Source organism: Pseudophryne corroboree, chromosome 6, assembly GCF_028390025.1.
Source record: "Pseudophryne corroboree isolate aPseCor3 chromosome 6, aPseCor3.hap2, whole genome shotgun sequence".
Lineage (NCBI taxonomy): Eukaryota > Metazoa > Chordata > Amphibia > Anura > Myobatrachidae > Pseudophryne > Pseudophryne corroboree.
The window spans coordinates 529,861,862-529,876,761 of NC_086449.1; the positions used below are offsets into that span (position 1 = coordinate 529,861,862).

General features: G+C 46.1%; 1 protein-coding gene across 3 annotated transcripts in view; it reads right to left on the reverse strand.

The window, feature by feature from the left end:
* Window positions 1-251: 251 nt before the first annotated feature.
* The window catches only part of AMDHD1 (amidohydrolase domain containing 1), a 69,326-nt gene continuing 54,677 nt past the window's right edge, over window positions 252-14,900 (reverse strand). The window contains exons 9-10 of one of the 3 annotated variants that reach the window (XM_063927587.1): window positions 1,626-1,681; window positions 807-913 (exon numbers count right to left, since the gene is read on the reverse strand). In XM_063927587.1, the coding sequence (XP_063783657.1) occupies window positions 900-913; window positions 1,626-1,681 (70 nt within the window). In that variant the 3' untranslated portion in view covers window positions 807-899. Of the gene's footprint in view, window positions 914-1,625; window positions 1,697-14,900 lie in introns of all 3 variants that reach the window. The other 2 variants (XM_063927586.1, XM_063927585.1) reach the window with 2 other exon arrangements.

Consider the following 14,900-nt stretch of genomic DNA (forward strand, 5'->3'; position numbering starts at 1 on the left):
GGCCGCGCATTGTTCATTGCTGGTGCCTCCACACTCAAAAGATATGAACAGTATCTTGTTCATTAATGAACGAGATCGTTCATATCTTTGAGGAACTTCGGCTAGTGTGTAGGGCCTGTTACATTGAGGTGAGTGTTACAACATGTAGATTAAAATTATCCTTTAAATTTCCAAGTCTACAGAAAATATAACAAAAATAAATAAACAGAACTGCATAAACTACTGTATAAAAGGACTATCCATGCGACAACTGTATATAAAACACACACACTGTGTTACCATTTATTATGGGAAGAACTGACAAATACATTATGCTTGTATAAATGAGATTAGTAATAATGTAAAGTTTATATTGAAAGTCAGTAAATTGGATGTAATACTAAATATATTCATTGATATTTATACAAACGATGTAGACAGATTAAATATTTTAAACCTTAATTACACAAATTGGAAGGCTTATTGTGACAGTTGGTCATTATTTTTTATTATTGGATTGCAGTACTCTCCTAAAGTAATTACAGTTTACATTCAAGAAAATACTGTTGGAGATAGAATTATTAGCCCTTTAGCTTACACAATACTGATGAGCAGACCAATGAATGAGTATCTTCATGTCCTGACAGATGTATGTATTTGCTCAGCTATGTCTTCATGGCATGGCAAAAGCACCGTGCCATCTTTGGGGCAGTCACATTTTTAATACTGTGGTAAGAGTGGTGGAATAACTGGGAAAGCCCATTAATGGCCAGAGAAACAGGTCCTCTTTACTTGTCCAAGTCCTGGAAATGTTTCAGAGTTCTGTTGTTATAGACTGAGAACTCTTTCATTCTGGTAAACAATTTTGCCTTTTATGGCAACATACTCAATGAGCTCCTGATGACCCCCAAACTGATAGATCACATGTTCCCATCTATAACACACAAAGGGGAAGGAGAAAGAATTGTTACTGTCAGAACTAGATGCATACTTTAACAAAGCAGAAGACAATTGTCAGATCCAGTTTTAAAAAGAACTAACACAATTTGGCTAGCCCCTTATTGACCAGGCATTGTAGTAGTTTTGTTATGTGCAGATTAAAAGCACATTTTTTGTGTATGGAATTTTGTGTCAGCAATTTGTATAATTTTTCGTAACAAATAAGACTTCATTAACATAATTTATTGCACAATTATACTCATCGTTTCTAAACAATCAATCCCACCATCATCATCACCTTCCCAAGGCTAGACTTGTCCCAACTTTGATCCTGGCATCCCCTGGGTATAGGGATGAGACGTGTGTGGGGTTTAGAACTTCACATTCATTGAATTGCCTTGGTGGGGAATTACAATTAGATTTGTAATGTTTACAATGACTGTTTCTTTGTTCTATTTCCAACTTATTTACCAGCTCCAGATCAGAGGAAACAAACAACTCAACTTTTAGAAAAATAAAATAAAAAATATACAAAACGTTTATTATGAGAGCGAACCTGGTGTTCTTAGACCCAAAGAGCTCCTCTATTTTACAAGGGGTCAGCTGTGAGTACACTGTATCCAGGTGGAAAGTACAGGAAGGAGAAATACATTGTTCTTGCACAGAACACACATGGTCAGAGACCATCCATAACAGCTGCTAGTCACCTCTGTAGTTCCAGGCTATTGCAGACAGAAGACTCCTGGTTCGTGGCCACCATATTCTGCGTGCCATAAAACTGAACATATTATTTTTTATTGACATTTAAAGAGCACAGCACAACATACATCTGGTCACTCTAGAAGTTGCATGCAGAACTTGGGCAGTAGTGTAAAAGTACTAGTTAGAATTTGAAGGTTTAGATGTAATGCTCTGCTTTTAAATATTATATTTATAAGATAGATAGATAAAATGAGAGTTATTGTAGACTTACCATTATTAACTCTCTTTCTGCGAGGTACATTGGGTTCCACAGGGAAACATTGGGGTGTAGAGTGGATCTTGATCTAGAGGCACCAACAGGATAAAGCTTTAGGCTGTCCCAGGATGCATTGGGGCATCCTCTATAGCCCCGCCTCCAGGCACTGTGAGCTCAGTTTTGTTAACCTGTCCAATGCAGGAACAGGTAAGAGAAAAGGTAGATGTTAGTCACGTAGAACCACATTCTCACGACAGGAGAAGGGGCCAGTGGCTAATGCCATACAAACCCTTAGAAGCTAGGTGCGTCAGGGTAGGCACCCTGCGGAACCCAATGTACCTCGCAGAAAGAGTGTTAACAATGGTAAGTCTACCATAGCTCTCCTTTTCTGCAGCAGGTTATATTGGTTTCCACAGGGAAACATCGGGGATGTCCTAAAGCAGTTCCTCAAGGGAGGGGACACGCCTCAGCAGGTATAAGAACCCGGCATCCAAAAGGAAACATCCTGGGAGGCGGAAGAATCAAAGGCATAGAACCTAATAAACGTGTTCACAGAGGACCACGTAGCCGCCTTGCACAATTGTTCTGCGGATGCGCCACGGCGGGCCGCCCAAGAAGATCCAGCAGACCGAGTACAAAGGGCTGTACTAGCAGCAGGAGCTGGGAGTCCAGCCCGCGCATAAGATTGTGCAATCACCATTCTAATCCATCTGACCAAGGTTTGCTTGTTCACAGGCCAGCCACATTTGTGAAAACCAAACACAACAAAAAGGGAATCTGACCTCCTGATAGAGGCAGTCCTCTCCACATATATACGGAAAGCCCGTACCAGAACCAAAGACCGCTCTTTGGATGACAAATCAGAAGAGATCAAGGCCGGAACCACAATCTCTTGGTGAAGGTGAAAAGATGACACCACCTTAGGTAAATAACCTGGACGAGTTCGAAGAACTGCTCGGTCACAATGAAATATCAGAAAGGGTGTACGACAGGACAATGCGCCGAAGTCTGACACCCTTCTTGCAGAGGCAAAAGCCAGTAAAAACAAGACCTTGGCAATGAGCCATTTAAGGTCCACTGACTCAAGACGTTCAAATGGAGACTTTTGCAGGGCATTCAGGACAAATGCCCGGTCACAGTGAAAAATCTGAAAGGGCGGACAACAGGATAAAGCTCCTAAATCCAACACTCTCCTATCAGAGGCAATAGCCAGCAGAAACACAACCTTAAGCTTAAGATATTTATGGTCCACAGATTCAAGAGGTTCAAATGGAGACTCTTGTAGGGAATTCAAGACAACAGACAGATCCCATGGAGCCACAGGAGGGACATAGGGAGGTTGAATCCGTAAGACACCCTGAGTGATTATATGAACGTCAGGTAGAGATGCAATTTTTCTCTGAATCCATACCGACAAGGTGTTACGTTCACTGTACTGGATACTCCAGGAACTGGGCGGATGAGCCCCAAGTACAGGAACGTAATGCTGGAGTGGGAATTGAGTTCAGCAGCAACCCCTACAGAACCCTGACTCCGTTGTTCCACCCGCGTGGACAGTCTACGCATGCGAGACTATGTTTGCTTTGGCCCACGGCAGCCGCGTTTGAAGGGCGGATTATGTCTGCCCAACTCCGATGCCCCCTGGTCTTAGTTGGAGACAAGGCGTAAACTGAGACAGGACGAGAACGAGGGGAACCTCTAACTAAACAGAAACCCGAATTAGGGGCAACTACAGAACTCAAACAAAAGTATGTGCGGCTCAGCCGCCATGACAAACAACAACAAAGGAAATGCTGTCCACACGCCGACACAATACTGTTGTGTACCGGCGGTGACAGCATATGCAGAACCCTCTGCAGAAAACACCAAAGGAAAAAAACAGACAGATACGGCCAAGGCCGTAAGGTGCGGCAAAGCTGCTACTCACAACACCGGTGCTAATACAGGCAGGTGGTCGGGAACCCCGAGACCGCAGGCACAGGATCACAGGAATGGAAAGCTGGAAGAATTCCAACAACAGGCCACAGGACACCAGGACTCAGGATTACAGGATCAAAGGTAGACTGTAATTCAGGATTCCAGGACAGGAAGCAGGTCACAAGAAGCTCCGGACTCTGACAGAGCTGAGTACACGGGATTCCAGTATCAGACAAGGCCTGGACACAGATGCAATACTGGACAAGACACTAATCAGGAACATACAGGTATCTTAACAGAACATCTATCACCAGCCCAGAACTGCAGAGTTAGCTAGGTAATAAGGGAACACGCCCCAATCAGGATAGCTGGAAGCCAGGCACAAGGTAATTGCACAAACACCTGCAGGTGAGAATTAACCCATAGAAAACAGGCTGCAATTACACAGACTCACCACCGGTGGCCAACAAGAGTGTTCTAAACAGGTACAGGGGAAATCCTGGCATGTAGAACAGAACTATAATACAAAATACATGAACGGAAAGCAAACAGGAATAAACCACTACTTGTGGTTCATAACACAAGGTAGATATGTCAACCTTGAGGGAGGCCAGGCGAAGGCCTCATTGCAGAAAAGCCAGAATTCTGGAAGTTCTGAAACAGAATGTATCACAATTCTTCTCAGCACTCCAGGTGAAGTAAGAATTCCAGACCCTGATAAGAAATCCGAGCAGATGCCGGTTTGTGGGCTTTCAACATAGTTTGGATGACCGCCTCAGAGAATCCTTTGGCCCTCAGGGGTGATGCTTCAAAAGCCACGCCGTCAAAGCCAGTCTGGCCAGGTCCGGATAAAGACAAGGACCCTGTACGAGAAGGTCTGGGCGCTGAGGAAGTAGAAGAGGACACTCTGTCGATAGACTCTGCAGGTCTGAAAACCAATGCCGTCTGGGCCACGCTGGAGCGACTAGAAGTAGAAAGCCTTCTTCTTGTTTGAACTTCCGCAGGACACTGGGCAGGAGTGAAAGTGGAGGGAACACGTAGGACAGCCGAAAGTTCCATGGAATTGCTAGTGCGCCCACGAATGCTGCCTAAGGATCTTTGGCACTTGATCCGAAGACCGAAACCTTGTAATTGTGTCGAGACGCCATTAGGTCTACATCTGGTAGGCCCCACTTGTCCACTAGGAGTTGAAAGACTTCTGGATGAAGACGCTACTCTCCGGTGTGCACGTCCTGGCGACTGAGGAAGTCCGCTCTCCAGTTAGGATGCCCAGAATGAACACTGCCGATATTGCTGGAAGATGGCGTTCCGCCAAACAAAGGTTTTTTGAGACTTCCATCATAGCCATGCGGCTTTGAGTGCCGCCTTGATGGTTTATTTATGCCACCGTAGTGGCATTGTCTGACCGTACTTGAACCGGCCTGTTCTGTACCAGAAGCAGGGCGAGAGTCAATGCACTGAACACCGCCCGCAACTCCAGAATGTTTATTGGGAGGAGTGACTACTCCTTGGTCCAGCGACCCTGAAAAGAGTGTTGCTCCAACACAGCACCCCATCCCCTCAAACTGGCATCTGTTGTCAGCAGGATCCAGAAGGGACGACCCCTCTCAATTGCTGGTCCTGTAGCCACCAGGTCAGCGACAGATGAATCCGGAGCCAAAGTGATCATGTGAGATCTGATCCGATGAGGTAGGCCATCCCACTTGGAAAGGATTAACTTCTGCAGAGGGCAGGAATGAAATCGAGCATACTCTACCATGTTGAATGCCGACACCATCAGGCCAAGTACTTGCAACGCTGAGTGTGGGGCGACAATGGAAGCATCTTATCTTGTCTTGAAGTCTCAGGACTCTTCTGGAGACAGAAACAGTCATTGATTGTGTGTGCCCAGGAGTGCCACCAGGTGCACCATGCTCTGAGCTGGGACCAACAAGCATTTCTTCCAATTTATGAGACACCCGTGGGCTTGTAGGAAACTTATCGTCAGTTGCAGATGACAGAGGAGGACATCATGGGAGTTTGCCAGAATCAGCAAGTCGTCCAGATACGGCAGGATCCTGACTCCCTGGCGACAGAGATAGGCTGTCATTATGGCCATGACCTTGGTGAAGATCCGAGGAGCCGTAGCCAGTCCAAATGGCAGAGCCTGGAACTGATAGTGGATGTTGCCAATAGCAAACCGTAGATACTGCTGATGCGACATGGCAATAGGTATATGCAGGTATGCATCCTGTATATCCAGGGATACCATATAGTTTCCGGGTTCCATAGCCAGTACAATTGAGTGCAGCATTTCCATATGGAACTTGGACACTATCACAAACTTGACCAGTGATTTGAGGTTGAGTATAGGCTGGAAAGACCCATTGGGTTTCGGAACTAGAAACAGGGTTGAGTTGTAACCTCTGCCCCTCTGGGACAGAGGAACTGGCGCTAAGAATCCTGTATTGAGGAGAGAACTCACATCCTTTTGCAGAGCTTGCGTCTTTAACTGATCCGAAGGGATAACTGTGGTGCAAAACTGGGAGACAACTTCCCACACCCGTGTGTCTGAAGTTGTCCTTAACCAGGAATGGGTGAACTGCAGAAGTCGGCCTACCACCCTGGGGTCCCCCAGGGGGAGGCCCGCCCCGTCATGCAGCAGGCTTGTCTGTTTTATAATCAGGCTGAAGGGCCGCAGTCTTAGCAGCCGCCAATTCAGACACAATTTTATTTCGGTCTTCCCCAAACAAAATGTCCCCCTTAAAGGGGAGTACCTCCAAGGTCTTTTTGGAGTCTAGGTCCACCTTCCATGACCTGCCTCAGAGGATGCCTCCTGCATGTAATAGGCTGCGGTGGTAATATGAGACCGGTATTGTCTGGCATAGTCAGATATATCCTCCGGCAGCTCTTCCTCTAGTGCCTGAACCCATGATTCAATTCATTTTGCAGCCCAAGAGGCCGCAATAGTGGGTCTATGTACAGCGCCTGTAAGGGACTAAATAAATTTCAGGCATCCCTCCACATGCTTATCTGTCGGTTTCTTTAGTGAAGTGACAGTGGTGACAGGCAGAGTGGACGACACCTCTGGGCGGGTGACATGAGAATCCACCGGCGGTGAATTTTCACACTTGTTACCTAACTCTGCAGGGAGAGGATAACGATACAAGGCCCATTTAGACAGAGGTAATTTCTTCCCTGGATTAGACCAGGGTTCCTGCCTGATGTCTACCAAGTGGTCAGAATAGGGTAATAGATTTTTAACCACCTTCTGCAATTTAAACATACCAGTTTTCTTAGCCATAGTAGTGGAGTCCTCATCATCAGCGATTTGTAGGATTTGCTTAATAGCAACAAGGGCAGGGACATCAATTTGCAATGGACAATCCTCGTCAGAAACAGCAGATTCAGTGTCTGACAGGACAGTGTGCTCCCCCTCCTCTTCAGATGAAACATTCGTGGATTGTAAGGAAGCAGCCCGCTTAGATGACCCAGAGACACGGGAGTGACCTGGAGTAGATTTTTGTCTGACCAAGGAATGATTTAATTGCTGCAACTGGTTAGACAAATTTTCCGCCCAAGGCGGATTAACCATAGGGACAATTTGTGGCTGTAATGGTACAGGTGGTCCCCTAGGGGGCATAAAGCGTTCCACCAGAGTACCCAGTAGGTTTGTGAATGCAGTCCAGGGTGGCTCCTGATTGGTTACAGGAGCTGCAGACTGACTGGGAGATATAGGACACATAGTACACAGACCATCATACAAAACTTCCCCCTCTGGTAAACCTTTGGCGCATGCTCTGCATGATGCAGGAGCGTCCACAGACTTACTGCCCTTCTTGTTAGACATTGTACACAAATGCAACAAAAGAGCGACTTAGTTTGATAAAGCCAGACAGAGTGCAATACCTGCGAATAAATTTGTTAGTATGTGACTGAACACACAGTATACAACACTTGCAAATAAATCTGGTATTATGTGACTGAGTGCACAGTAGAATACACGTAATGGGTAAATACTGTGATGCACTATATATATGACCCTGACACACCTAGTCCCTTAGGGTACAGAATAAAGTGATAGGTAGATCTGGGAAACACTGAAAGTGAAACCATACAGCAGATACAGGCACACACAGTCACAGGTAATGCAGATAATTATTATGACAATAAAACTGCACTGGACTAGTATATATATTTTCACAGATTATATATATATATATATATATATATATATATATATATATATAGAGATATATATAGAGATATATATATATAGAGATATATATATATATATAGAGATATATATATATAGAGATATATATAGAGATATATATATATATATATATATATATATATAGAGATATATATACAGGTTGAGTATCCCATATCCAAATATTCCGAAATACAGAATATTCCGAAATACGGAATTTTTGAGTGAGAGTGAGATAGTGAAACCTTTGTTTTTTGATGGCTCAATGCACACAAACTTTGTTTAATACACAAAGTTATTAAAAATATTGTATTAAATGACCTTCAGGCTGGGTGTATAAGGTGTATATGAAACATAAATGAATTGTGTGATAATGCTGATTTTGATTACCTTATCACCTTCACTATATGGGTAAGAGACTTAATACGCAATTGGCGTATGGGGTACCGTAAGGGTACGCACTTAGCGTAGCATACGCTCGGCCGTGATCGGGACGCACATGTGGCATGCTCGCTCACAGCTTACGCTTGGTGTCGAGCACGCTATAGGCGAGCGACTACCGTAATGCTACGCTACCAGCGTAGCGGACGCTCGAGACCACGAGGAGATCACGAGCGGCGCAGACGCTCACAAGATGACAATCAGTAAACCTTGAATGTAACACACAGAAAGGATACTCTTATGCTGTAAACTTTGTTCTGAAACACTGTAGCGATATAACGCTGCTTAACCTGATTAACACTAAAGCTGTTTGAGCGATCGAGACGCTCCTATTACCCTCTGCAATGTAATGAACACACGATACCGTGCTAAGGTTCCAACACCTTTACTAACAAGCTTTTAGTTATATTGAAAAGGGGAAACAGTTACAAGTCATACACTACAAGCTAACATATAATTCTAACAGAATATCTAGACAGAAAATATAGAATAGCGTCACAAACTTATACTATAACAGAGAGAGGGAATGGCCAATACAAACAGAGAATAAGTTGGTTTGCAGAGAATTACTTACACACACTGGGAATGATCGCTGCGCAGCCTGGTACCAGCTCCGAGTTAGTCAATATGAAAACCGTTTGTGGAGAGTGAGAGCTGCCCAGGCTGGCTGATCTTATATACACTGAGTACAGTATACTACAAAGGGACCTATAATCTCATTGTTCATTGGACACAGGAATGTCTCCTCGCTACATAACAAAAGGTCATAGGTTAGTTTGAACAGGTGGGCTGTGACTATATCAAACTGCTCAGGTGGGAGGGAATCTGAAGATTCCCGCCGCATGGGTAATGAATCGCAAATATATGAAATGTCCAGAATCTACTAATGGCCATAACTATACGCAGGAGCGATTAATCTTTACCTAACCAAAACCGGATTGTTGCTATTAAAATGTTCTTTAGTTAGGTACCAGACACAGCTGTTCAAACCCTGTCTGACCCTTCGTACCATACAAAGAGGAATTCCTCTGTCCAGCGACCATTTACATTAAACAAACTTACAGTCATTATTAAGGGGAACATTATCTATAAAACATACTATTTGGTGTTATTATTTAACGATTGAGTCGCCCGCTAGACGCACACAAACTCTACCGTAAATGCACATACCACGCGCTCGAGCGCATGGCCGAGGCGCCATCACGCGGCTGCGCGTATCCGCACGCACGGGAGAGAATGTGCACGTGCAGCAGGCACGCGCATGAGGTGAATATATGGCAACGTGTAGCATGATATTTTTCTGACTTTGACAGTCCACCCTTTGGCAGTCATCAATAACTGCCACTTCCTAAAACAGTTCAAAAAGAGAAAAATATATGTCATGTATAAATAAGAATTTACTTACCGATAATTCTATTTATCATAGTCCGTAGTGGATGCTGGGGACTCCGTAAGGACCATGGGGAATAGCGGCTCCGCAGGAGACTGGGCACATCTAAAGAAAGCTTTAGGATTAACTGGTGTGCACTGGCTCCTCCCCCTATGACCCTCCTCCAAGCCTCAGTTAGGATACTGTGCCCGGACGAGCGTACACAATAAGGAAGGATTTTGAATCCCGGGTAAGACTCATACCAGCCACACCAATCACACCGTATAACTTGTGATCTGAACCCAGTTAACAGTATGATAACAGAGGAGCCTCTGAAAAGATGGCTCCCAACAATAATAACCCGATTTTTGTAACAATAACTATGTACAAGTATTGCAGACAATCCGCACTTGGGATGGGCGCCCAGCATCCACTACGGACTATGAGAAATAGAATTATCGGTAAGTAAATTCTTATTTTCTCTAACGTCCTAAGTGGATGCTGGGGACTCCGTAAGGACCATGGGGATTATACCAAAGCTCCCAAACGGGCGGGAGAGTGCGGATGACTCTGCAGCACCGAATGAGAGAACTCCAGGTCCTCCTCAGCCAGGGTATCAAATTTGTAGAATTTAGCAAACGTGTTTGCCCCTGACCAAGTAGCTGCTCGGCAAAGTTGTAAAGCCGAGACCCCTCGGGCAGCCGCCCAAGATGAGCCCACTTTCCTTGTGGAACGGGCTTTTACAGATTTTAGCTGTGGCAGGCCTGCCACAGAATGTGCAAGCTGAATTGTACTACAAATCCAACGAGCAATAGTCTGCTTAGAAGCAGGAGTACCCAGCATGTTGGGTGCATACAGGATAAACAGCGAGTCAGATTTCCTGACTCCAGCCGTCCTGGAAACATATTTTCAGGGCCCTGACAACATCCAGCAACTTGGATTCCTCCAAGTCCCTAGTAGCCGCAGGCACCACAATAGGTTGGTTCAGGTGAAAACGCTGGAACCACCTTAGGGAGAAACTGAGGACGAGTCCTCAATTCCGCCCTGTCCGAATGGAAAATCAGATAAGGGCTTTTACAGGATAAAGCCGCCAATTCTGACACGCGCCTGGCCCAGGCCAGGGCCAACAGCATGACCACTTTCCATGTGAGATATTTTAACTCCACAGATTTAAGTGGTTCAAACCAATGTGACTTTTGGAACCCAAACTACATTGAGATCCCAAATTGCCACTGGAGGCACAAAAGGAGGCTGTATATGCAGTACCCCTTTTACAAACGTCTAAACTTCAGGGACTGAAGCTAGTTCTTTTTTGGAAGAAAATTGACAGGGCCGAAATCTGAACCTTAATGGACCCCAATTTCAGGCCCATAGACACTCCTGTTTGCAGGAAATGTAGGAATCGACCCAGTTGAATTTCCTCCGTCGGGCCTTACTGGCCTCGCACTACGCAACATATTTTCGCCAATTGCGGTGATAATGTTTTTGCGGTTACATCCTTCCTGGCTTTTGATCAGGATAGGGATGACTTCATCCGGAATGCCTTTTTTCCTTCAGGATCCGGTGTTCAACCGCCATGCCGTCAAACGCAGCCGCGGTAAGTCTTGGAACAGACAGGGTCCTTGCTGGAGCAGGTCCCTTCTTAGAGGTAGAGGCCACGGATCCTCCGTGAGCCTCTCTTGAAGTTCCGGTTACCAAGTCCTTCTTGGCCAATCCGGAGCCACGAATATAGTGCTTTCTCCTCTCCATCTTATCAATCTCAGTACCTTGGGTATGAGAGGCAGAGGAGGGAACACATACACTGACTGGTACACCCACGGTGTTACCAGAGCGTCTACAACTATTGCCTGAGGGTCTCTTGACCTGGCGCAATACCTGTCGAGTTTTTTAATCATGTGGACGACTTCTGGATGAAGTCCCCACTCTCCCGGGTGGAGGTCGTGCTGAGGAAGTCTGCTTCCCAGTTGTCCACTCCCGGAATGAATACTGTTGACAGTGCTATCACATGATTTTCCGCCCAGCGAAGAATCCTTGCAACTTCTGCCATTGCCCTCCTGCTTCTTGTGCCACCCTGTCTGTTTACGTGGGTGACTGCCATGATGTTGTCCGACTGGATCAACACCGGCTGACCCTGAAGCAGAGGTCTCGCTAAGCTTAGAGCATTGTAAATGGCCCTTAGCTTCAGGATATTTATGTGAAGTGATGTATCCAGGCTTGACCCTAAGCCCTGGATATTCCTTCCCTGTGTGACTGCTCCCCAGCCTCGCAGGCTGGCATCCGTGGTCACCAGGACCCAGTCCTGAATGCCGAATCTGCGGCCCTCTAGAAGATGAGCACTCTGCAACCACCACAGGATGGATACCCTTGTCCTTGGTGACAGGGTTATCCGCTGATGCATCTGAAAATGCGACCCGGACCATTTGTCCAGTAGGTTCCACTGGAAAGTTCTTGCGTGGAATCTAACGAATGGGATTGCTTCGTAGGAAGCCACCATTTTTACCCAGAACCCTTGTGCATTGATGCACTGAGACTTGGTTCGGTTTTAGGAGGTTCCTGACTAGCTCGGATAACTCCCTGGCTTTCTCTTCCGGGAGAAACACCTTTTTTCTGGACTGGGTCCAGGATCATCCCTAGGAAACAGAAGACAAGTCGTCGGAACCAGCTGCGATTTTGGAATATTGAGAATCCAATCGTGCTGCCGCAACACTACCTGAGATAGTGCTACACCGACCTCCAACTGTTCCCTGGATCTTACCCTTATCAGGGAATCGTCCAAGTAAGGGATAACTAAAATTCCCTTCCTTCGAAGGGATATCATTTCGTCCATTACCTTGGTAAAGACCCGGGGTGCCGTGGACCATCCCTACGGCAGCGTCTGAACTGATAGTGACAGTTCTGTACCATAACCTGAGGTACCCTTGGTGAGAAGGGTAAATTTTGACATGAAGGTAAGCATCCTTGATGTCCCGAGACATCATGTAGTCCCCTTCTTCCAGGTTCGCAATCACTGCTCTGAGTGACTCAATCTTGAATTTGAACCTCTGTATGTAAGTGTTCAAAGATTTTAGATTTAGAATCGGTCTCACCGAGCCGTCTGGCTTCGGTACCACAATAGTGTGGAATAATACCCCGTTCCCTGTTGCAGGAGGGGTACCTTGATTATCACCTGCTGGGAATACAGCTTGTGAATGGCTTCCAAAACTGCCTCCCTGTCAGAGGGAGACGTCGGTAAAGCCGACTTTTGGAAACGGCGAGGGGGAGACGTCTCGAATTCCAATATGTACCCCTGAGATATTACCTGAAGGATCCAGGGGTCTACTTGCGAGTGAGCCCACTGCGCACTGAAATTCATTGAGAACGGGCCCCCCACCGTGCCTGAGCTTGTAAAGCCCTAGCGTCATACTGAGGGCTTGGCAGAGGCGGGAAAGGGTTTCTGTTCCTGGGAACTGGCTGATCTCTGCAGCCTTTTTCCTCTCCCTCTGTCACGAGCAGAAAAGAGGAACCTTTTGTCCGCTTGCCAACAAAGGACTTCGCCTGATAATACGGCGTCTTATTTTGAGAGGCGACCTGGGGTACAAACGTGGATTTCCCAGCTGTTGCCGTGGCCACCCTTTCAAAGGCAATACTTCCAAATGCCGTTTGGAATCCGCATCACCTGACCATTTTACTTGTAGAATTGGACAACGCACTTATACTTGATGCCAGTCGGCAATTATTCCGCTGTGCATCATGCATATATAGAAATGCATCTTTTAAATGCTCTATAGGCAATATTTCCAGTCAGGGAATCCGACCATGCCAACCCAGCACTGCACCTCCAGGCTGAGGCGATAGCTGGTCGCAGTATAACACCAGTATGTGTGTAAATACCTTTTTGGATACCCTCCTGCTTTCTATCAGCAGGATCCTTAAGGGCGGCCATCTCATGAGAGGGTAGAGCCCTTGTTCTTACAAGCGTGTGAGCGCCTTATCCACCCTAGGGGGTGTTTCCCAACGCACTCTAACCTCTGGCGGGAAAGGGTATGCAGCCAATACTTTTTAAGAAATTATCAATTGTTATCGGGGGGAAACCCACGCATCATCACACACCTCATTTTATTTCTCAGATTCAGGAAAACTACAGGTAGTTTTTCCCTCACCGAACATAATACCCCTTTTTGGTGGTACTCGTATTATCAGAAATGTATAAAAACATTTTTCCATTGACTCAATCATGTAACGTGTGGCCCTACTGGAAATCACGGTTGTCTCTTCACCGTCGACACAGGAGTCAGTATCCGTGTCGGCGTCTGTATCTGCCATCTGAGGTAACGGCCGCTTTAGGGCCCCTGACGGCCTATGAGACGTCTGGACAGGCACAAGCTGAGTAGCCGGCTGTCTCATGTCAACCACTGTTTTTTTATATAGAGCTGACACTGTCACGTAATTTTCAACAGTACATCCACTCAGGTGTCGACCCCCTAGGGGGTGACATCACTGTTACAGACACTCTGCTCCGTCTCCACATCATTTTTCTCCTCATACATGTCGACACAAACGTACCGACACAGCACACGCACAGGGAATGCTCTGATAGAGGACAGGACCCCACTAGCCCTTTGGGGAGATAGAGGGAGAGTATGCCAGCACACACCAGAGCGCTATATATATATATATACAGGGATAACCTTATATAAGTGTTTTTCCCCTTATAGCTGCTGTATGTTTTAATACTGCGCCTAATTAGTGCCCCCCTCTCTTTTTTTAACCCTTTCTGTAGTGTAGTGACTGCAGGGAAGAGCCAGGGAGCTTCCCTCCAACTGAGCTGTGAGGGAAAATGGCGCCAGTGTGCTGAGGAGATAGGCTCCGCCCCCTTTTCGGCGGCCTTATCTCCCGGTTTTTTGTATATTCTGGCAGGGGTTAAATGCATCCATATAGCCCAGGAGCTATATGTGATGTATTTTTTGCCATGTAAGGTATTTCTGTCATGTTTTATTGCGTCTCAGGGCGCCCCCCCCAGCGCCCTGCACCCTCAGTGACCGGAGTATGAAGTGTGCTGAGAGCAATGGCGCACAGCTGCTGTGCTGTGCGCTACCTTATTGAAGACAGGAACGTCTTCTGCCGCC